The 25,844-nt window shown below is 37.2% G+C and overlaps 1 protein-coding gene across 3 annotated transcripts in view; it reads left to right on the plus strand.

Moving 5' to 3' along the window:
- The window catches only part of knrl (knirps-like), a 104,317-nt gene that overhangs the window by 74,950 nt on the left and 3,523 nt on the right, over positions 1–25,844 (plus strand). For 2 of the 3 annotated variants that reach the window (XM_086834208.1, XM_086834209.1), the window contains exons 3-4: positions 6,981–7,054; positions 23,275–23,352. In XM_086834208.1, coding sequence (XP_086690334.1) covers positions 7,028–7,054; positions 23,275–23,352 — 105 coding nt within the window. In that variant the 5' untranslated portion in view covers positions 6,981–7,027. Of the gene's footprint in view, positions 1–1,149; positions 3,555–3,682; positions 4,013–6,980; positions 7,055–23,274; positions 23,353–25,844 lie in introns of those variants that run through there. The other variant, XM_086834207.1, reaches the window with a different exon arrangement.

The following is a 25,844-nucleotide window of genomic DNA, read 5'->3' on the forward strand; positions in this document are numbered from 1 at the left end:
AAAAATACTGCGAATGAGAAAGGATCATTAGGAGAATTTAATCAAATTCGAAGAGATAAAAATGTAAATACATAAATTATAATTGAGGCTCAAGAATATATTACGAATTTATAAACTTGAGTCATTATGTAAAGATTAATTAGAAAATTACTTCGTAAAAGTTCTATTCACTGAAAGGCCAATTTTATGTAAATGTAACCATTAAACTGTACTAAAGAGGAGAATATAAACTTTATTTGAATTCCAGTTTGAAATGATTCTTTTAATATTGCTTCTGATTATTACACTGTAGAGTATAAAATAACTAAATTTCATATTTAGGTACTTAAGAAGACTTGCATCATTCATCATTTTTCAATAACTTTGCATCATAACATCTTTAACATCATATTCTATTGGCGATACATAAACCGGCGTATGCTAATTCCATCATTAAATTCAAATATCTATTTATGGTACACCAAAGGGTAACTATGAAGTCCCGCTTTAAGAGCCCGGGGTTTTGAATATTCATGGACCGATTTATGATCCGGTGTACTATCAACGATGACTAGTCTTGGCCATCAGGTGATACTTTGCCGGCGACTGCAACTATTCAATTTTGTAGATCTTGGGCATAAAGATGGCTAATTATAATTTATACTTAGCGATTAGCGGTGCGGTGGCAGCACGAGTGTAATTTCCAGAAACTAAGCTATTTATGATACATTAATCCCGCACATAGCTGCACTCGAAGAAATTTTTAAAGAGATCGAAAGGGAGCAATCAATTTGATATTTTAAAGAATGAATTCTTTGAAAATCAATTTGATTTTTGTTTTATTGATATATCCTTGATATTCTAATCGGATTTATATAGATAATAAGAAATATACAATATTTTGAAAAAATATAAATTATATTCTTTATAATCCATTTCATATATAATTTATAAGAAAATGTTGAATGTTGAAATGTTGAAATGTTTTATATGAAATACAAAAGGCTTATGATCTGCACTTCAAGTAAATACCATTTTCTTTAAGTGCATCCCCATGTTTGTCTCTCTTTCGCGCCAGGGGGCGCCAGCTAACAATGTTAGTAATATCGTAAAATGCCTTATGGCTATCAGCAGATATCGCATTTAATGATCGAAACTGTGACAGCTTGACAACTGCCAAGCGGGCGAAAAAACTAGTGGAAGATGCAAAACAAAAAAAAAAAAAAACAAAATAGAAAAGAAAATAAGCGTTGGAGACCGTTAGTTAGGAAAACTCCATCACTCGCCCAGCGACTATGGCCTTCTCTTTCTTTCTCAGCCCCCTCCGCTCGCCTTCTCTGTCTTTCGCACTTTCAATCCAGTTCGTGGGGAGGGAAAAATTTTAAGGGGGACACTGGTGTTATCGATAGACCACGCCCACCGCCAGCCGCTAATACGATTTCGATGAATGCGTCTGTGTGGAGCGATCGCTCTCATTGATCGCTCTCGTTCGTATGGGTGCCTCTCGCCCAGCTGCTCTGCATTGGTCAGCGAAACGAGAACATATATGTGTGCCGGTTGTATATAGCATATAGGCGATGGCCATATAGTCCGGTCTCGTTTTCGCCCACGGCAAACGGGATCGGATCGTTTAACTATAACACCCGACGACGACTGGAGCACGATCACTTTGTGCTATGGTGTTGGTGTGTTCCGCTCTCGCTGACCGAATACTGTTACACTCGCTGCTCTCCCAGAGCCATCGGTGTGGACGAGTGAGTTGGTTATACTGGTTATAACGGTGCTCCGATTGTGTTAATCGAGCCAATCAAATGTGGTAACGAATTCCCAAAGCAGCTCCCAATTGAGTGTATGTGTGTGTATGCAACATGAGTGAAACACTCAAATGCTACACAAAATGGTGAGAGAGCGAGTACAAAAAATGTGAGTTAGGATTGAGTAGGCAGTTTTAAAATCGATGAATTTATAGGTAACCATATTTATATAATATTTAAAATAAGGATTTTATTAAAGAAAATATATTTTAAAAATATTTTAAAATACTAATTTTAATTTTCATTAACTTGAAACCATTTTCAAAACAATATTTAAGGTTGAAACTCCACAAAATACCTCTTAAACCTTGTAAATATGAATAGAAATGAGTACTTTGCTTAGTGTTCACATTTTCTTTATATAAATTTCTCTACTTAATGGACCTTTAAGTTCTGAACTAAGCTAACAGTTTTAGAAATATCAAAAATAATTGATTTATATTGTTTTTAAAATGTAGACAAATAGGTTACAGGTCTTAAAAATTAGCTCATTGAAGATAATCAGACTAGATATGATTTAAATAGTATTTTATATAAATTAAAAACCCAAGAAAAATATAAAATATTCCGCTCTAAAAATCTTAAAAATAGGAAGTGAACTCCCTTAAAAATTCTCCTGAGTTAGTTACAAACTCATAAGAAAAATGAAAAACCGAGTAAAATATATATAACCATCAAAAAACCCGACTCGAATGTGGCTCAAAGCCTCAACCGTGCTCTGTTAAGCCTTAACATCACTCAAAACCGTGGCTCACTCAAGCCGGCTCTCAGACTCACATTCTCTATCTCTCCCTGTCTCTCTATCTCTCTTGCTCACTGGGGTGTGAGTGTACATGGATATCAACCGTTAGAGAGAATCTTCTTCCTCACAAACACACATGCATGCGCACGCGCGCACACACAGGCAGAGAAGCACTCGAGTCAAGTTTGTCGCTTTTGCAGTCTTTTGTTTTTCTTACTGCTTCTTCTTCCTACCCATCTACTACTGCTGCGACCAGTTTGTAGTTTTTGTTTATAGTAGTATCATCTCCACGGCTTGTTGCTGTTGTTATTGTTGTTGCTGCCGCCGCTGCTGCTGCTGGCAACGACTGGGAACGTCTCTGTGTGGTAGCTCCGAAGTTCCAGCTCAGTTTGCTACCGAGCCTCACTGTTGTTGCTGTTTTCTGCGCTGCTTTCCAGCTGCTGCTGCTGCTGCTGCTGCTGCTGCTGTGCTCGTCGCTCGTTCGCTCGTCCGATTCGGATGATATTGCCAAGCATCTGGGTCTGAGTCCGAGTCCGAGTCCGAGTCGGAGTCGGAGTACGTATCCGAATCCGAATATCCGAGCAAGCTGCCAGCCAGCCGCCAGCCGCGAGCCGCGATCCGCGAGTCGCGATCCGCAGAGGTCTGAGCATTTTGCAGAACCGCTTAACATCAGTCTTTAGTGATAGCTCGCGCTTCTTGCTCGCACGCTCGATCGCACGTCGTCGCTGTCGCTGTCGCTGTTTCGGTTGCTCTCGCTACTTGTGTGTGTGCCGCCGCTAAAAGAAAACAACAAACAAACTAACTAGCCCCAGATAATGCCCTAAATAATTGCAATAAAATAAAAGAAATGATTACCATTACGTTACATAAATTACTGAGCTAATAGAAACAAACAAAAATACAAATTGTAAACCAGTGAAAGGCGGAAGATATCGCACACAAAGGTGTGCTCTAATCCATTAAAACAAACTGCTAATAAATATCCAAATTAATTAGTTGATAAAACAAAATAAATCAAAGTAAATGAAACGATAAACTTTAGGCAAAATTATAATATTATAATATTCCCAAGCCAAATTTAAGCTCATGTTTTTCACTCACTCACTCACTTGTGATATTTCCCCCACACACACACACACTCGCTCAGATAAACCCGCAGATATATGGCCAGATATATATTAAACATGCTTCACGCTCGCCTAAAGTTCTAAAAGTCAAGTGCAATTTAAGCAAAAGCCACAACAACAACAACTCTAAACGCTCAAGTGACGTTTTATTGGCGCAAGGTGAACGAAACACGAAAAATAGAAAACAAAAACAAAAATCAAAATAGGAAAACAACGTAGGAAAGTTCAGAATGTTGGGAATAGCCAACCCTAAATGATTTTCATACTAAAACCGCAAGTGAAACCAGAAACTTTAAGCCAACAAATTAATTGGATTAACTTGGAGGGTCTGATAAGGCCAGTAAAAGGAGGTGAGTTCAAGGGGTCACCAGAGAAAAGGTAGAAACGAAACGATTCTGTCATCTTCTTCGAGACACATCCATCATGCGAACATAAAAATGGGGAGCCGGAGGAGAGTCACCGAGTTGGGGAACATGTGAATTTCATTAACGAATAGAATTCATAAAAAACAAAAGCAACAGAAAAATCAAAAGGAAGATGGCGATGCCAGATAAACGCTTGACAATCCGACTAACTGACGAACTGTCTGCGACTGTCGCGCTTTTGTATGATTTAATTATACAGACCATATAGACACACACACACCTTCATTTAAGCCTTTGTGAGAAAGTTTTCTCTCGCCGCTTTTGTTGACCAGTGCACTTTTTAGTGTGGCCATAAAACATGGCTAGATCAACAGGCAAAAGCAACAACAGCAACAACAGCCAGAGCAAGGGCAGGGCAAATAAACTTTACGACTATATAACAGAATCAATGTAAGTCAAGTGCGAGCGAGATATAGACACCATATAGTCGCCGCTTACATGTTTACTTTATAATGCAAATAGCGTGTAAAGCTTTATTTGCCAGAATATTTTTGTTACAAAAATCCAAAAAGCAACCAAGATCCATGGGAATGGCCTTAGCCAACAAACACTGAACGAAATTAATAGAGGAAGGAATATAATTTAAAGATCATCTCACTATATAAAAGTCCTCAAATCATTCATTAACATCATGACCGCGATTTGATTTATAAATAAACAATTAGAGAAACGCAAACTTTATATTCCCTGAATAATATATAGATATAGATATAGATTCGAAGCCTAAAGAACAATGACAATCAAAGGTTGTTATTATTTCATTTCAATAAAGTAAACAAATGCTTAAGAATTATAGGGTTTGATTTAATCAATCAGACTTTAATTTGCAGTATATTTCCTTTTGAAAATAACTTCACAGGCAATAAAAATATATTAGTTTCAAAACTATTAAAATATTAAATTATTTCATTTCAATAAAGTAAACAAATGCTTAAGAATTATGGGGTTTCATATAATCAGCATTCAATTTTCTGCATATTCTTTTGAAAATAACTTCACAGGCAATAAAAATATATTAGTTTCTAAACTATTGAAATATTAAATTATTTCATTTCAATAAAGTAAACAAATGCTTAAGAATTATAGGGTTGGATGTAATTAACATTAAATTTCCTGTATATTCTTTTGAAAATAACTTCACAGGCAATAAAAATACATCATTTTCTAAACTATTGAAATATTAAATTATTTCATTTCAATAAAGTAAACAAATGCTTAAGAATTATAGGGTTGGATGTAATTAGCATTAAATTTCCTGTATATTCTTTTGAAAATAACTTCACAGGCAATAAAAATACATCATTTTCTAAACTATTGATCATTCTTTAGAGAGATAGTTTTTCTGATAGTGCATTTAGCTTGGACTCGCTTGCAGGCCAATGAAGAATCTAACTTGAATTGCCTTTGCATGTGTCGCAAATATTGACAGAGCCCATATACTCGTACTTGTGGCGAGTGCCTTGTAAGTTTGCTGTGTTCTACAACCCGACAAGTGTGCACTTATTCTAGTTATACTTGGGGCAGACAATCATCTTTACAGGTTGTTTTTATTTTGTTTTTTACTAGCACCTTTCGAGATCACAGCCCAAGCCTTTTTTACAGGCCCCTTTCCATTATACCAGGACACTGGAAGGAATTGTTTTTACTCAAATGAGATGATGATCTTTCTTATCCTTAAGCTTAAAATCCTGAAATACTAGCAATCTATTCAATTATCGGTCAGGTATATCAACGAATCTATGAATATATAATCAAACAATAATAAAAATTGAACTATTAATAAATGTGATAGGCAGATCACATGAGATGAACTAATAATTTACAAGTTAGCTTAATGATTACTGCCTAAACTTCTAGTATATGGTAACACGCAAGTACTTCTTCTACCAACTATTCACATCAACTCATTGATTTATAAGTAAAATTCTGTACATAGTTTTCTCAAAAACAGAAACTTAAGTACGATAGTTCAACTTAATATTTGAATAACAAATACTTGAGAAATCTGAGGACTTATGAATGCATGTAATCCGGATTTCTTTTTTAAAAGTGTACCTGGACGGATGACGTTCCAGAGTTGTCTGGGAAATTAACACATCAAGGTCGTGTGCTGACTTAAACATCCTTAAGGGGTCCGAGGCCGGAAGACAACAATCGCTGCGAAAGGAGAGCCGCAGAGTAGAGAAGAGGGGTCTGAGTGTGAAAGTATTTAGTACGGACGCGTTAACAGTGGCAGCAAAAACAAGCGTACAAAATATCAAATGCAAATGTGGCAAGCAGGCCGCAGAAAACACCTGTTGTCAGTTAACATGCCATCTCGTTTTGCGGGGATCCTAACCTGGCCGAGTCTTCAGCCGCTTTTTGGCCAGGAGTGTGTCTCGGTGACTCACGTTCCATGGAAGGGGGGTTCTGTTCTCTGTTCTCTGCGAGATGTGAGCCAACAGATTGTTATGTTGATTCAACGGATGCTTTTTAGGTGCAGCTAAGCAGATTCGTTGTAACAAAAAATCGTTATATATTATTTGCTATTTGCTATTATTATTATTATTATTAGCTGGCAGCGTTCAGCGATCTAAATGTCAGAAAGTCAATGCTGATTTGGAGCGGATCTTCAAGTAGAATCTCCTATGAAAAGCACTCGATTAAATGTGTGCGGTTCAAGATCAGTTCATAACAAATTATGGTTATCATAAAAGAATCGATAAATATCTATTGGCTAGAAGGTTTTTTCCTTTGTAGCAACAATGAAAGATGTTTGTGGGGAATATAAATTAGTTCAAGTAGAACATGTAGGCATGGAAAATGTCTCTAAAGAGCTAGATTAAATACTGTGTGGAAAATTGTATATTAAATATATATGAAGTAACTCTAACCCGTTTATTTCCTCTTACAGACCTTGCCGTTTGAGCACTCGAAGCTCAGCGAACCCAGATTTCCATAATGATGAACCAGGATAATCCATATGCGGTAAGCAAACTCGAATTTTATACAGATTTTACAATAAGATATGATTCCAACAATAAACAACAAAAAATATATATATATTTTACGAGCCAAATATTGAGCAAAGTCGTAAAAAATTTTACGACAATAATAATTTTATATGCGACATATCATGAGGGCAAGACAATTTTTGCCGACACTGATAACATATGTATGTATGATATGGCCCCAAAAAAGCATCAGCAAATCAAAGCGCTTCCGCATTTTCGAATATGGGCGCAAAAAAAATGAATTTATGAATTATGGGGTTTGGGGTTTGGGGGCATGCATAATTGCCCAGCAAATATGATAACAACAACAACATTAACACAATGCGACAGAAAGACCGAAAGACAGCGACGAAAATTGTGTGTGTAGCCTAAACCAGTTTACACAGAAATCTGGCTAACAACGGCGAAAATATTTAAATGATGTCATAATTTAAATAGGAGAGAAGAAGAAAAAATAAAACTCATAATAATCATAATACACAAATACGAAACTACGACAAGTATTCCCTCCCAAGACTCACCTGCTCAAGTCTTTTGTCTTCGATTTCGACCTGAAATTAATGCAGATCAATTAGTTAATGCTAAGCGAATTGCGTCTTCTCCCTCCCAAAGCAATCCACATGCATAATTTAAGGCTTATTTTCTGTCTGTCTGGGAGAAGGAGGAGGGCAGCCTCCGAAATATTGGAGACGAAGAAAACACCTAAGTTGCTGCTAACATGGCACTAAATGTCAATATTTGAATATTAAATTTTATTTAAGTGCGTTTTTTATGATTTTAAGCTGATTTTCGTTTAGTCGATCAGTCGAATGCCGGCAGAAGAGAGACTCTGAAGCTGTGAGGCTGAATCTCAAGCTGAGGCTAAGCCAAAAGCCAGGCCAAAAGCATAAGCCAAGTCACAGAGCCAAAAGAGGCGGTCCCGAGGTAGTGTTAATTAGCTGAAATGTGAGACGATAAACTAAATGTTTGATTAAAATGAAGGCAACAAACAGCGTCTCGAATTTGGGCCACATTTCTGAAGATGTCGCTACGGCAAGTTGGTAGCATTAGTCAATAAATTTATGAATATGAAACAAGTTAGGAGCTGCTAAGGAATTCCACCATCAAACAGAAGCACAAGGAGTAGGAATTCTAATTAAATTATTCTTTCAATTGGTCTCAACATTTGAGTTTATTTAAATATTGGGGAAAAATATGAAAACGATACCTTAGTTATTTATGAATATTGGAAAATAATATTAATGAATTCAAACTTATGCTTTGGCAAAGAAAAAATGGCATCCAATTTCTGAATAGCCATCATTATTTATGCATATTAGAAACGAATAAAAATAAATTCCAATTAATATAAAATATACACCAAAACGAGGCGGATCAAGTTACTATATTGCATGGGGATTAAGAAAGAGTCATTAATAAATTTGGAGCAGAATTAATTGTAGAAATTCTTTCCTGCATTTCTTACATCTTTAAAGTATTAAAACCCTATAAACTTAAACCCAAAAGATAGTTATTTGCCATCTAATGAGAACCCAGCAAAAGATACACAAATCTGCATTAGCTGGCCATAAATGTATGGGGCTTCTTTTTTAATGTTCTTGCTACATCTCCATATTGCCACGACCTTCGATACAATCACGCCTCCGAAATCCCGTTGATGACACGACGCTGCGGAAAAAGAAAACTAATTTTCCAGCAGAGGGGGGAGGCAGAGAGGCAGAGGGGCTGGGAGGCTGGGAGGCAGGCGGAGCCGCCTGAAAATGCATTACAATGTTGTGATGTATGTGAGAGAAGCTCACCTGATGGTGGGACCGAGACCCGGGTTCCCATCTTCTACCAACTTCGGTCCGACTTTTGGGGCACACGCATCTAGGGGGCTTTGGCAAATCTTTTCTATTTGCATTGGCAGCAGATGAAGAGGCTGCTGCTGCTGCTGCTGCCATGGCTTCTTTGGCTTCTTCGGCTTCTTCGACTGCTGCTGACCATTTTGGTCATAAACATTTGCGTAATGGATTTTTTTCATATTTTCGTGTGTGTCGTTCTCCTTTGCGGCTGCCAGCGGGCAAACACACAAAGTAAATTAATTACGAGCCATGCCAAAGTGCATATTTTCACGTTGGAAAATTCTTTCAAACAGCAGCGGCAGTTGCAGTGGCAAACAAACAACAAAAAATTAGTTATAAATGCCCAAAAACTAAGTAAGGAAAACAGAAGCAGCAGGCAAATTAGCAAGAGCCCAAAATCTTGCACAAACACACACACACCGAAATGTAATTACTGTACTGTACTGTCTCTTGTGGCTTTTGTTGCAATTTTTCGTGGTCGGAAAAGTGGCCAGGCGGAGAGGAAAAACTCTTGGCTCCATGTGTAAGCCATTTTTCACATGCGTAGCCAGTTTTGGAAGCGAACACGCTTAGAGGACGACGACGATGAGATGGGAAGCTGTAAAAGTTGTCCCGGTGTCGGCATCTCCTTCTCCTACATCTCCTACATCTCCTACTTGTTTTACCTCGTCCTCATCCTCGTCTCTGTGCTCTTTTTTTTTTTTTGGCATGTGTATGTACATGTTGCGGTTGATAACTCAATTAGAATGTTAAATTTATGTTCGCAACAAGAAATTAACTTGCAATTAGAAAATGCCTGACTTGAAGCGAAAAACGTAACGAAACGAAACGAAAGACTTAGGACACGAACTTGATATGCAGTCATTGGCGGGTTTCAATGGGAAATCGTAGATGCCCTTTCGTGTGGATTTGCTTTGATGCAAAATAATAATAATAATAATTAAAATATATTTCTTAATTGAAAATTAGGTATTAAAACATTTAAATTATGTAAAGTTTATGCTTTACATATATATTACGAGCTTTATAGTGATTTTTTGGGAAATATATATGTTAAAAATGTAAATAAATTTCTACGTAATCAATTTAAGTTCAGACTCTATTTTTGTTACTTAAGGTTAAATATTCAACTTAAAAAATTAAATTAAATTGAAATTTATATTTAAAACAAACCCAATTGAAGTGGAATAGTACCCACAGCAAGTGATAGTTATGCCTGCCTTAAAACAAATTGAAACAATTTAGCAAACGAACCTAAAGACAGATACATGGATTCGTATAATTGCCATAGACCGAGTTCTAGGCTTTTGGCCAAAGGGTGTAGCGGGGGGGCTCTAGACAAGTCTATTGCCAAGGTTTCTCTCCTTTTTGTTGGCCGAAAACTAATGATGATGATGCACTGCACGCATTTGCACTATTTATAATTCGTGAGCTGAGGAGCGGATGGCGGAGGATTGAGTGCCAAAAGATCAATGATCAATCCTGGACTTGATGACTCTACTAGCCGAGTCCCGAGAGAGGCCTTAGACAGACAACTTCATTTGTTTGCAGATACATTTCACCGGCAGGGAACTGATGAACAGATGAACAGATGAACAGATGACTTCATGTTTGCTGGGCTTTGATTTGGTGGGCCGTACATGTGTAATCAGTTTTCGGAGCGATTTTCTTCCGCTGCCCCGATGATTAATGAGCGAAATTAGTCAGGACTGGGAGAGAGAAGGCCCAAAGGCCCATCGAGAACGTTGCCTGTAAAAAGTTCTGCAGAGTTCGTTAGGCTCTTGCCAAATGACTTAGGCAGCGAACTTGAACGAACTACACACAATTACAATGCTCTTAAAACTGAACTTCCTCCCGAAAAAAAGCAAAAATCCAAACAAGAAGAACCGAAATTGATGCTGACTTTGGCTTCCATCGTATATGCATCATGTCATTATATCCGCTAACACACAACCAACTGGATAACCTTGACAAAAATCCTACAGCTGAATGCATTAGTAGTCCAAAAAAAACGAATAGCAAAAAAGGCACAAAAAAACACAAGCAAAACTCCGGTAGAAGCGGCAGCAGCAACTAACGACTTGCAAATGCGGCCGGCAGAAAACAAAACGCTATTAAACTTCTATTATTTAAGTACTACATTGTGCACTGATACTGAAAGCGAAAACGAAGAAGATCGTCGGTCAGCCGACGATAATGAGACCCCAGACCCACAGACCCCCAGACCAAAGCCCAGAGACTCTGAGACTCCGGAGACTTTGAGTTTCCAAGTTTCCGAGACTCTACGTAGCTAACAGAGCAGAAATCCCAAAGCGACCGAGTACTTTTTTGCAAAATTATGCAATATTATGTAATTATACAGACAATCAACAAGTGGGAGGGCCGCCAACCACAAGGCAAGCTAAGGGGTAAGGGGTGAGGGGTAAGAGGGGGCTTCTCTGCCAAAAACTTTTATTGCTCACTCCGCGGCGATCGTGAAGAAGGCTAAACCTGAAGCCGCCTGGAAATGAGAAAAAATGTGAAAATGATTGGGGAGCATTATTTTCAAATTAGCGCGTGGCTTAAAGATAAGTTGGGGCAGGGTTTGCCCTACCCCCGCGGCCCCGGGCCCAACTTGCCCCAGACACTCGACCAATTTCAAGTGCTTTATGCCTCATGGTGCCCCCCTCCTTCCGAAATAAAAGGAAAAATGGAGTGTGGGACCCGCATCGGAATACTCTTTCTTGGGGGGAGTTGTTCAGTGAAGTATTTGTACTTGTTTAAAGGGATTATAAATATAATTTGTTATAAATTAGTTGTGGATTGAGTCTCTAGGAATTTATTTTTGTAATGGGAACCATTTAAATTTTTATAAATCGAACTTGAAATATATAAATTTTCCGGTAATCCTTTAGATTAAATAAAGTTTCAGCAAGAAACTAACTTTGGGAAGCCGCAGTTAATATACCCATGAACTTAGCTTAGGATCGAGTTGAAAACCAATCATAACTATGATTAAACTATTTTCAATTTTTTTTTTGCTAATCCAAGTCTCAAAAACTCCTAACTCAGACAAAAATAAATTAATTTTCATTCGGAATGCTTTTCTGTGTCAGTTTTTATTAGGTTAATAAATTTGCTTACTAAATTTAACATGTCTAAATATCAATATTTGTATAAATTTTTGAAAATTTTAACTATGCAACACCTTATCTATTTTTGAAAATTTTGAAAAATATATTTTTCAACCGGAAAAAGCTAGATCTACTCGTCAGTTGATTCTGTTCAAGAATCTATATGAATTATAGGGTCTGAATTGACTCCTTCACAACATTACAAGCTCTTAAGTAAAATAATTTAAATAACAAAAATTAATATGCACAAATTATCTAAATATTGACTGAGCATTATTAAATGTCATTTAAAATATGAAAACTTTTGCTAACTTATTGAATATCTTTAAGAGGCAAAATAAATAATACTTTTGAGAAATGTGAATACACTTTAAACCACTTAAACTCTCCGTTAAGTATTAATTAAGCCTCCCTAGAAGGGCATTCTCCCATCGACTTGCTTATTTCCCGCTTTTTGCTTTTTGCTTTTGCTTTCGTTTTCAAGTTCAACACTTTGCCGCCGCACAGAAAAGTGTTCCAACTGGTTGCTCCGCCACTTTATTACGCTGATAACTTGGCGCCTAATAACGATAGTGGATCTTGGGGAGCTGCGGTGCGGTGCCCTTTCCTCAAAGAAGCGTAACAAAATTGTTATAATTTTCGGTTTGTAATCCATAAAAAAAAATAATAATAATAACAACAGCAGCGGCAGTGGGTTTTCCTCGCTGCCACGCTGTGGTTTATCTTTCATTTGGCTTAAGGTCAAGGTTGTGCATCGTTTATTGGAGTCAAGTTGGCGTGGTTAGGCGAGCGAGCGCACCGCATAATGAGCTGCCAAATTGTTAGAATTGTTTTCGAGTCAAGGCATTACACATTAAGCCAAGACCCAATCATGAAATTAACAGGGGGCGACCTCTGCACGATTGCGGGAGCAAGACAAAAACAAAACTAAACAATTTAGCTCGGCAAATTGAATTAAATTTATATAAATTGCATATACTATATCCAAATAGATGTACATATATCGAAGATCATTGCATGCCCGCATGTCCGCTTACATTATAACCAAGCTTGAATCTCCTCAGACTCAGTCTCAGTCTGAGATTCAGCTGGAGATTCAGTTTCGATTTCGATTTCGATGCGATGCCACAGCAAATTGTGTCCATTGTTGTATTAGCTGTTTATTTTTAAAGCGCACTCCCGGCAAAACTACTAATAACAAATGCCTTTTGTTATTGTTATTTTTGCACACACGTGATGGCAATATTTCCCCCCTCCAGAAACCAGATGTAGGAGTGCTGGCATTGAGCTGAGATTTGGCAGTAGTCGAAAAGTAAATATCAACAATGATCACTTTTTGACCAAAAATCTTTATTTTTTGGCTCCTCTGTTATTTTCTGATTCCCACCAGTCGACGCACACACAAAACCGCAAGTTAATTCAATTTTAATTCATCGGCCTTTAATAGTTTTATGGAAAGTGAAACCCATCTTTTGAATGAGCTTAGCTCTGGGAATATCTTGAGTCAATCGAAAGGGAAATTTATTCGTAGTCGTTGCTTTGAAACAAAAAGAGACTGAAAGATGGCCTTAATTTTATGGCAAGTGTTTTGAAAATTATTTTTCAGTTAAATAAAATAGAATTTGTGTAATTATGCCAAAGAAATCAAAAGACTTAGGCAACGAACTTGACTCTTAATTTTTGTATATTACTTTTTTGAGATACTAGATTACTATGTATTTTCCTTTAGTTATATACATATAATATAAATAATTTCATTACTTCCATTTATATTAAATATACCAAATCAAATGACTTAGGAAACGAACTTCGCTTTTTATTTTAGTATTTTTTTTTAAGAGGTTAGAATGCTTTTTCAATCTATTTATCTTTAGTTATAAGTATTTCAAATAAATAAATTAACTTTCAAAGCATTTAATATAACAAATCAAAAGGAAACGAACTTTCCTCGTAATATTCACTTTTACAAAAAAGAAATGACTTAGGCAACGAACTTGGCTCTTAATTTAAGTTTGTTACTTTCTTGAGATGCTAGAGTTACTTTTTTCTATCTATTTATCTTTAGCTATAAGTATTTTAAATAATTAAATTTACTTTCAACCCATTTAATATACCAAATCAAAAGACTTAGGAAACGAACTTGGCTTGTAATATTTTTTTTTACAAAAATCAAATGACTTAGGCAACAAACTTGGCTCTAAATTTGAGTTTGTTACTTTCTTGAGCTGCAAGAGTACTTTAGTTAAAAGTATTTTAATTACTTTAATTAACTTCCGAGCCAATTTAATACACAAAAATCAAAAGACTTAGGAAACGAACTTGCTCTTCGGTTCTTCCAAGGAAGCTTGCTTTTATGTTTCGAGTACTTCCTGAACTCCCCTCTCCAACGCTGCTGACACACTAAACCTGAGGCTAGGGGTCCCATAAACCATTTTCATAAATCACCAAAGCAATTCTTCTCCCCAAAAACACTCTTCAACTGGGCAAAAGTTTTTGGTGAAATGGTTCCCATAGTGCACTTCTGGGCCGCAACCCAGAGTGAAAAAAAGTCAACCACATAGCACGGGCACAAATTGCTCGTTTCGCAAAAAACCAAAAACAAAAAGAAAAAAACACAACAGCGGGAGCAACAAAATACCAACAATAATAGCAACAACATGCCGCTGTGGCAACAGCATCAGCAACAACATGTACAAGCTTTTCACTGCTGTGCACTGCTCTTATTTAATTGACTTTTGACTCCCCCGAAAATCCACGAGAAAAACCAGAGGAGGCCAGGGGGGGGGGGGAAATCAAAGGAACCAAAATGAAAAACAACAACAACAAAAAAAAGACACCAAATAACACAAGTTGAGGCCCAAAGCTTACTCAGATAACAACGAGACAACAAACAAATAAATCGCATACAAAGAAATAGAAGCTTAAACCAACAGTGAAAAGGGAGGAGGGAGAGGTAAAAAGACAAATAAACAAACAGAAAGAATTGTTGTTGCCTGTTGCAAGTGCAAATAAAACGAGGGAGAAAGAAAAAAAAGAGGAAGAAAACTGGCCAAGAGACGCGGACACATTTACTTATCGCGCCTCTTTTCAACAAGAAACGGTGGCAACTCTGCCACAAAACGAAGCCACCAACGAAACACATGCAAAATTTCCCGGTGGGTTGCCAAGGCAGGCGGATCGAACCGAAAACTTTGCAAACATCTGAATGATGCACTGAGAGAAATAAGAAATTTCAAATGTATATCAAAATATTTCACAGTAACATTTTTGTATTGCTTAAAAGCAGGATTAAAAGGATGCTTATGTAACAAGTTTATCAATTTTCAAGTTGAGTATTCAAGATAATTTAAAAGAAGATGTACATGCAAGTTATGTGTTATTTAACTCTATAATTTAGGTTGCATATTCTGATTCCCAGCTTAGTTCACATTTTCTCTCAGTGCCACTTTTGACCAACTTCTGCTCACTTCTGCCTCTGCCATCGCCTTCGCCTTTTGCCGGCTTCTAATGATCCAATTCCCACGAGCCGCGACGCCGATGACACTGGCTGCAAGGTAAAGGAGCAGCAGCAGCATCAGCAGCAGCATCAGCAGGCAGCTGGTGCAGACAACCAACCACGACGACGACAAAGAGGAGCTTCCAATGCAAAAGGAAAAAAATAGATATAAAGAAATAGAAGGTGGAGGTTCGCCTCTTGGCTCCTCGCCTGTTTAAACAACTTTCAAAGTTAATAGTCTGCCCGGCGTCGAGACGCTTTGGCCAAAAAGCCAAAGCCAAGCCACACCGCGGCTGCATACCGAAACCAGCCCGAGATTCGAGCCACCGAGCCACCGAGCCACCGCTCCACCACCGAGCCGCTGAGCCACTGAGCCTCCAAGCCAGCAGGAGTCCCGGGCCTCTTCCATGAATCATTTTTCTCGCTGGCAAAGAAAGCTGGTGGCTGCCTGCCACCGCCTAAAATCCCGCTCTCCTTTGGCCTCCACCCGCTGCACGTTACAGGTTGCCAGTTGCCAGTTGCCAGTTGCAAGTTGCAAGTTGCAAGTTGCAAGTTGCTAGTTGCTTGCTGGTGGGCTGGTGTAAATGTTTTGCAAGTTGGCTGTTATAATTTCGTTCGGCTTTTATGGCCCCACCACACACAGGGAGCGAGATGGCCAAAAAGGAGGGCGCTGTGTGTCCATCGTGGCGTATACGTAATGTGAAAATGTTTACTAATTAAAATGAAATTTGATTCTTGAGGATCTTGTGGCGATCAAAAAGCGTGGGAAGATTTTCAATTGAATGACAAGAATGTGTCTTGAATTGATTGGAGAGATGACATTGGGTATACTGCTGGGAAATCTTGAATTTAGTATTCTATAAAATGTTGAATAGGTTTACTTGAGCCAAAACAATATATTGAAATCTGTTTTTATAAGCTAATTTCAAGGATATATTTTCCAAATGATTAATAAAGGGTAAAATACTAAAATTTAAAAGTAATATTATATGAAATAGCCTGGCAGTCTGAATAATTATATTATTAAGACCTTAAATATACGTTTTTCGATATTTAAACATATATTTGTTGTGCTTCCTTCATCATATGCTTAATATACATATATTTTCTCAAACTTTTATTGATTATTTTCAAGTTTTATTTGCTTGAAGTCAAGTCAAGTGAGGAATTCAAGGCCAGCTGACAATTCTCAGACAACCAAAAGTCAGCAATCTATCCATCCAACCATTCATCCGATCTCAGCCATTCATGGTGCAATCCATTCATTTTGTCGCATCCTCTATTTGTCTAAATTGTCTGCCTGCCATGCTGAGCACAAGATTTATTTCCAAAGTTTTATCTGCACTTGTTTTTCGCTATTTGTATTTCGTTTTTTATATTATTTCGTGAGCTCCCCCTCTCGCTGCTTGATTCGCATACGTCAAGTGAAGTCAAGACATTGGCATCTGGTGCAGTTCAAATGCTCACTGAAATCGAACACAGACGGCAGTTTAGCAGCTTATGCCAAATCATGGATAGTAAAAAGCAACTTAAAATGCAATTTTCCAAATGCTTACACTAATTTGTTAGCCAAGCCAACTTTTGCAGTGATTAATTTCGCCAAGCATTTCACCTGCACTGCAATACACTTGACAAAAAGTAGACATGGAGTTTCCACACAAATGGGGCTAATATATCTAAGTATGTAAAGACGTAAAGACGCGCACGCCGAAATGTCAAGTCAAACACTTGTAAGCAACAATTGGCACAAGTTTGTTAGTTTGTTAGTTTGTTAGTTTGCCTCGCTTTTTGCCAGAGCTAACATTTAAAATTGTAACAAATGCCACAGCGATCGGTGAACGTGTGGCTGGCAGCCAAACAGCGAAGCAAACAGCAACATTGAGCATTGCATTGCATTGCATTGCATTAGAGTCTCGGAAACAGAAACAGAAACAGAAACAGAAACAGAAGAAAACCTCGCACATTTTGCACGCATTTGCATAACAAGAAAAATGGGTATGGAGACGATGCTTAGAACGATACGGAAATAGTGAATACTCTAACTAAGAGTATGCCAGTTTAGGCAGAAAGTGTGCAAGATACATTGAGACCTTTAAATATTACTTAAACTAAATTAAAAAGCATTCTGAAATGAAAGTATGTTATACTATATTGTTCTTAACATTATCCTACAGCATTTCTATTTCCCACAAATATAACGACCTTTCTTTCTTAACACACCAAAATTGCTTGACAAACATATTTGCATTCAGCATTTGCAAATTGCTCTCAAAGTTCTGTGGAAAATGTACATAGCAGCAGCTCACCTCTCTCCCACTTGACGTTTTCCTGTCAATTTTTCCAGCATAATTTGTACTATTTTTTGTCGGAAGATTTCAAATTTTAAACGGAAATTGCACAAACACTTGGCACTTGGGCGCTGAAAGCTGAAAGCGCCTCTCGACAACAGCGACGATGGAGAAAGAGCTACAGAGAGAGGCAGGGGGACGCTCGGAGAATACAATTTAAATTTCACATGAGCTCATAAAAATAGTTACAAATTAATTATAATGACAAACGGGGAGACGAGACCGAGACCGAGACCGAGATCGGACCCAAGGGAGGCGGGATGGTCCGGGCATTATAAATCCAAACGTTTCCTGCTTGACAGCTTAAAGAGCTTCGAAGTTGCAGCAGAAATGGACGGCGGCGATGATGCTTCAAGTTGCAAACTCTGCTGAGCACTTTTCATCATCATCATCATCATGATCATTGTTTCTCATAATTGCAGTGTTTGGCTTTGGGGTTTTATGTAGCTTAAGAAGGCGAACAGCAATGACAGCGGCAGCGACAACGACAACAATTAGCTAAGTACGAAAATCAAAACGAAAGACTTGGGCAACGAACTCGCCCAGCGAAGCGAGCGATAAACGATGATGGATTGACTTTCAAGGGGTGTTGAGGTCCAAAACAACAAAGATAAACCTAAATCCGAGGTAAGGGAAAGATATGGAAAGGCAAGGGGAGAAATTAGTGAAACGAAATAAGGGCGTTTTCATTGACCATTCAGTAATTGTCAAACAAAAGATAAATCAATCATAAAATTAAACTTCAAACAGGGGAAAAGTGCTTCCAAAAAACTAATAATGAGAATGAAAAGAAACTTATTTCATTTTAAAATAGAAAGAGTACAAGTCAAATATATCCATGAAGTAATCTAAGTTGCATAGGCTATCTATATTATATTATTATACATAAAATCATATTTCCTTCTGAACTAGCTACTTCTAAACATTAAAGGGCGTTTCCCTAGACCATTTAATAATTGTCAAATAAACGAAAAGTCATTCATCAAAATACATTTTATGAAATATTTATAGGTTCACAAAAATGCTGGTAATATGCAATGCGTTTTGCTAAAAATTCGTAGACAGCGAAAAATATTCTCACTGAACAAACTATAACAACTGCGAATAATTTCCTCACGCAAACTGAAAGATTTTTCTGTGATTGATCACTCCCCTGAGGGGTCTCTAAGGGCAGGGGCCCCCCCATGAAAATGTGTGTGTAAAATTTGTTGTGTGTTATATCTTTTTTTTTTGACAAATTGCCTAAGCATAAAGGCCGCGTGACTAAGCAAAGAGGAGTGCTGCTGGGGCAAGAAAAGCGAGAGAAATGCGTGTGTGCAGCTGACTCTGAGATGCCTCAAGTATTTCTGTAAAAATAAATACATAAAACGGACCACAAAGAGATGAAAGCCAGCAGAAAAATAAAAAGAAACATATCAAACATGCGATATAACCATTTTGACAAATTTCGCTCCTCTTTGGCAGATCGAGCGGGGAATAAACGGGTTTTGCATTTGGCCAAGATGACTCATCTGATTGGCTGGGAATACATAGATTCTGCGAGTAGAGTAATCTTTTTTTTACTTTGCAGCTGGCTTTACAAGGAAGACTTTGTTGTGGATACCAAGGATTTTAATTAAACTGAAACTACTAACTATATCAATCAAGTAGCTAAAGATACTTTTACAACACCTGTTAAAAATAGTTGAAACTATCTAAAAGTGGCTCTATTAATCCCTCCCAACAACCAGTAGCCCATTAAATTTTATTCTGATAATTTAGAAATACAAAATTTAAATAGGAATGCCAGCTGCACTTGCACGATACTATATAGTTACCGTCTAATTTAGCCAGAGTCTCTAAGGGGTGCAGTTAAGAAGCAGACAGCATTTGTTTATATATTATTTCTTTTTGTTTATCGGCTCATCACAGGCAGCAGCAACAATGGCAATAAGCCACACCAACACAGCGAACAAATAACGACCGTCTTCAGTGTCGACTGGTCATGAATGTTTATAACAAAAAGTGAACAACAAAAACTGCAAAACGAAAAAGGCGAAAAATAAAAACTTCAAAACTAGAACAATTTGTGCCGTTGAGCACAATGAACAAAAGCAAGGCAATTGCTTTGTGCATGATTTCATTTTAATTAAATTATGTTTTTTTGCCTGTAGTCTGTGCTTTTTTATAATTGCATGCTGCGCACTGGATGTGCAAATTTAGATTAGTATTAGTACATACCAGCCAAGGTCAGGCAATTATCATAATTTTTAAGAAGCGAGGGAAGCGCACAAAAAAATCACAACTGAAATAAGCAGAAACTAAAACCGCGTTTGGACTTGGTCTTAATGGCACTTAGCTCTTGACGGCTTCCAAGCTCGAAACTGGAGTAAACGTGCCTTAAATGAATCTTAATAATTTTATTTAATTTTTTGCTAGTTTTTGTTGTTGTTTTGTGTATTTTTTTTGCGACCGCATCTTTTATTTGTCGAGCTTAATAAGCCATATAACAAAGCATCTTATTATCGTGTGTGTACGTATGTATATATATTATTTTATCATTGCATCATCGGGGCATGAAAAATTATAAATTCTACTTGCTATTTTTGCTGCGCGTTAAGGTTAACAACCAAACAACATTTAACAACAAACAGAACAGCAATCGCCATAATTAATCACACACAAAATCAACAACAGCAAATCCACTATTGTGGATGATGACTGGTGAAGTTATTTTATTTTTGCTGGTATTTATGTTTTATTGTTATTGTTATTCTTTGCTGGCGTCTATTTGTCTTGGATCAACTTGTTGCACTTCTGGCGAACTGGGGGGAACTTTTATTTTTTGTGGAAATTATTCCAACTAATTAAAATAAATTGGCATTATGCAGTCGAAAAAACTCATCAATATTCGCATGCCATCAATAACTTGCGCACTGCCAAATATTTTGTTAGTCTCGCAAAAAAACAAATTGTCTGACAAGGCAAACAAAAAAAAAAAGGTTATTTTTATAGTGAATATAAATATACTTAATTTGAATTGTGCAGATGCGGCTCTCGCATTTAATTTATAACACTTTCACTTAATGGCCTGGCTAATTGTGACTTTAAATGCTTTACCTAAATATGCAAAACACAAAATAAAAGTTATATATCTTTGCTGTGATTAAAGAGATTTAAACAGGTCTGAGCGAAGAGTGTATGATGGTAGAGATCAAATTGAATAGTACAAGTTGTAAAAGTGATTTTAATTATATATTGGTAGTTATTTCAGGCCTATTATATGAAGTCAATAATATATATACAACATTAGTATATCCAACAATTAATGAAACTGTATTCCAGCATATAAAAATATTTAAAAATTACTCTTGCATTATAGAAATTAGAAATTAACTTCAAAATCAAAGTGGTATTCGTTCTTGTAAATTAAAAATATAATATTGATGCAAATATCTAAAAGATTCTCAGTTCCTGGCCACTTAACTCCCTCTTAAAAAGGCTGTCTTCATTCCACTTCCCCTCTTCAAAAAAAAGTCATTCCAGTATCTGCCCAAGAATGTGTCGCTTGTCTGTTGTAAAATAAATGTTTATAGCTTTTTAATATTGCACATTGTCTGCATAAATTTCACGGCGAGGCTCATCTGCAACGTGTTTTGGCCCTCTCTCTCAGTCTGTCTCTCAGTCTCTGGTTGTGATTTAAAATCAAACTAAATCTGCTGCCAATCCACAGGTTGTTGAAACTTGAAACTCATAATTTTTAATTTATTTTATGTGATTTTTATTTGTCGATTAATCCCAGGCAGGCAGCGACCAGACCCAGACCCGACGACGCTTTATGAAACCTAAACGTAGGAAATTTATTTCCTACCAACTGAGAGGGGCCCAGAGACCTCAAGTTGGGGCCAAAACTCGGGCCTCCAACTCAACACATAACACGAAATCAGATTAGCATGTTTTACAGTCAAACAAGGCAGCAGCAGCAACAACAAGAAGAAAATAAGGAACCCCGGGACCTGAACGAACTGAAAACCAATTGCCAATAGGCATTCTTACAAGAGACCCCAGCCACGATGGGAAGAAGAAAAGTGAATGTGTTGAGTGCTTTCTCCTACTTTGTAATGTGCCAAATTGTTTGTTGCCGCCAAGAATTATGGCCAAGAATCGCCTGTGGGCCAATTGGTGCTATAAAACATAACACAAAAGCGTTCGGCAGCAAAAAGAGTGCTTGCAGCTGAGGCTACCAGTTTGGTTAGCCAATTTTCCATTTAGTTTTTCTGATATATTTGAAAGCATTTCAATTGGTCTGAGCGTTAAATTCAATCCCAATTTTAATGACTTAGTAATATATAGTTTCCCAGGATATTTCCCCCCACTTTGCATGTGCGCGTGTCATCATCATTGAAGTTTCTGCTCCAATTGCAAACTACAACTACAAGTGGCAATAAGAAAAACGCAATTTCCTTTTGAGCCCCCTACCTGACCGTGAAAAAAAAAAAACTAGAGGGACCCAGAGCAACTCCTCGCCAAAACAACAATTGATGGCAATTTGTTGATAAACATTTCGCTCGCAATAAATAAACAAATATTCCCGCTCAGGCACAAGTTGAGCCTACTTTGGGGGGGAAAACCAAGGTGAGGGGTTTGCCATATAAATGCAAATGTTGCTTGTTTGCTCAGAGAGTGTAGTGTGTGTGTGTGTGTGTGTGTGCTCTGGGGCAATTTTTCATTTGATTCCATCTTCATATTTTATTATGGGCAACAGGAGAGACTCTTGGGCAAAAGCACAGAGAAAAATAAGGGGAAGTTACAACATAAATTCCATGAAAAATTAGGTATTTAAATAGTTGAATTTATAAAGAAATCACTTTTCAAAGGAACTGATGTAACTAGTAAATTGTAATAATATTTATTTTATATTTATTATTATTTTCATAGGTATTTTAGCAATTTTCCCTCATAAATCACAGTGCTTGGAGTTCATGGTCGGGTTTGGTTGGTTGGCCATTTGTTTGGCTGCTCCTTTGGGCCTGTTTCCCATTTCCATTTGTCGTCGTTCGTTTTTCGCCTTTCGATTTTCGCCGAGCTCTGTTTTTTTGTTGTTGTTGTTGATACCAATTCTGCGATATGACAAACTATGTTTGCATTTTAATTTTTAATGCGTGTGAATTTTGCTGGCGGCTGGATTTCCAATTCTCTTTCTTTTTTTCCTGGAGAGCTCCAGATGCGCGTGTCATGATTTGCTGTTGCTTTTAATTGAAATTTTATGAATTTATTGCCTCAGTTTTTGAGCCGGGGTGGGTGGATATTGAGGCTGGGAGGTTAGAGATTACCTGAACCTCCCTCCCTCCCCCTCCTGAAACTATTTGCAATCCCATTCTCATGTCCTGTTTTCTGTTCGTTCTCCATTGCAGATGAATCAGACGTGCAAGGTGTGTGGAGAGCCGGCGGCTGGATTCCATTTTGGAGCCTTCACATGCGAGGGTTGCAAGGTGAGTTTGATATCGAAATTTTATATAATTAAAGCTTGTTTTTTAGGGTGTTATATGAAGGTAGATAACATGGAGATGGTATTTTTAAATTTATCTAACTGAATTATTTAAATGTGAGATGCTTTTAAGGCCTTTCAGCATTTTAGGAACCAATTTGTTATTAGCTCAAAAAGGATTTAAGCTTTTTATATAAAACTTTTGTTGATAAGAATTTAAAGACCTTTTAAAAAATGGCGCTATACATCTTATACTTAAATTTTGCCTTTTTTATAAACCCACATATATTAAATCCACATTAAACTGTAGCTGCCCTAGCAGCGTTTTAAGAACTGATTTTTATATACAGCTTTTCTTTGATAAGAATTAATTAGTTAATGAATTAAATGACGTTTTTAACAATGCTGCTATGCATCTTATACTTGAAATATACTCAAAATATTTAAATTCCTAATTAAACGGTAATTGCCCTTTTAGCTCTTTAAGAACTAATTGATTATGAGTTCAAAAAGTATTTATATTGTTCAATTAAACTTTTCCTTGGCAGCCAGATTACAAATTCTAATCCTTTTATATATCTTATATTTTTTATTGTCTTTCTTGTAACTATAAATATTTAAATTCCACAAAAAACTATTCTTGCACCAAAATACTTAACTAAAGACCTCAATTAAAGCGCATACCACAAGCCAGTTAAAATACCGCTAACAAATCCATTCGAAATGGCCAACCCTTTTCGCATTTTGGCCACAATTTCAAACACTTTCAAACACAATCGGGCATTCCTCGCTATGGCCCAAAGTTGTTTCATATCAATCGATTCAATCGATTTCAATAAATCGAATTCGCCGCCTTCGTGATGCAAAAAGCGCTAAGCAGAAATAGTTATGAGGCCAAGCTCCGAGAGACCCCAACTTGGAGATGGAGATGGAGCTGAAGCCGGAATGTTGAGGGGATGCTGATGAGGAGGAGGAGGTGGAGGAGGAGGAGTTGCCATGGCAACGCAAATGGATGGGATGCCCCAGGCTAAGGTCAAAGTTAAACAAAGCGCCCCACAAATAATTGATTTAAATACGAATACTCCTTTAATGGTGGGATGATCCAACTCGATTCGAGTTCAGTTCACGGGATTTGATTTTGTTTTTTATTTATTTATTTCTATTTTTTGTATAGTTTTTTCTTGTCGTCGTATTTAGTTGGGGGTTTTTTTTTTCTTTTTTGCCCACGCCAAGGAGAAAAGGTCAACTAACGTACAATTTGTGGGTCAGCGTTATTTGATTTGTGCTTGGGCCTCGTTCGCAATGGCGTGGGCCTCGCTTGGCTAATTTAACGCCCACAAGAAGACAAACAAACTAAAAAAAGGGGTAAAAAGCCAAGAAACAAAAATATACAGTAAATGGGCCCAAAGAGAACTAAAAATAAGCAAAACAAACAAAAGTGAATCTGCCTTGATGCACAAAATTACTTGTAAATAGTCGTCCGTCCGTCTGGGCTGCTTCTTGACTTCTTGAAACGAAACTGAAACTGAAGAAACGCCAGAACGGGCACCAGATCCTCCTCCTCCCCATCCCCCTCCTCGACCGTTTCCATTTCCATTTCCGACCCAGTAATCTTGATGCCCAATTAACCTTAAAAGTGGATTTTCGCATTGTTTCTGCTTCTCTTTGGATATTTTTTTGCTTAGTTTCTGTTTCTGTTTCTGTTCAATTTTGCGCTTCGTCGTCAGCATCAGCACCGGTGTTTCAATGTTTCGGTGTTTCTTCCATTCAAAAGCTCCACCTACGATCAGAAAACGACGGCAACCAACTTGAATACTGACAAACTGACACAGAGTCTGGCAGTTACACTTGAAGATATTTTAAGGCCCAACATAAGACGATCTTGTAACAAAAAGAAACGGCTTTCCAATTGCTTTAAAGGTATAGAAAAGTGTTTTACAAAGGTAGTTCAAAACAGAACCAAATCATCCAATTATCAGGTGTCACACCTAAATTGAACTCGGGCATTATAGCAGATTTTAAAAATATAATCTAAAAATATTAGAAATTGCTAAAACTTTATAAAATATCTATTCAACATATTATTTGTAGCACCTTTCTAGATTTTATTGTTAACAAACTACTGAGCAATTAATAGTTTAACAAAGAATAATGATCAGAATTCCTACTTGAGAATTTTTAAGTGCATTCTTTGCTAAATTGTTAATTGAAATCACATATTCCCCAAAGCTTTCAAGCTAAGCTTAAATAAAAATTAAGAATATAAATTGTAGTGTATTTTCAAAATTAATTAATAAACAAATGAAAAAAAAAATTATATATATTTCAACAAGTTAGTCACACATTTCTCCCAGTGCCGCCATTCAGTCAGTTATTTAGGCAGTCTGTCCCTTTTGGTTGATTGCAAAGCCGGGCAGGCCGTGAAGCGTTGGTGATTTACTGCCAACATTGCAACTTGGCATAAGTGTTGCACAGCCATAACCTTTGCAACATGCA

Source organism: Drosophila serrata, unplaced genomic scaffold, assembly GCF_035046125.1.
Source record: "Drosophila serrata isolate PLE 108 unplaced genomic scaffold, ASM3504612v1 contig_272, whole genome shotgun sequence".
NCBI lineage: Eukaryota > Metazoa > Arthropoda > Insecta > Diptera > Drosophilidae > Drosophila > Drosophila serrata.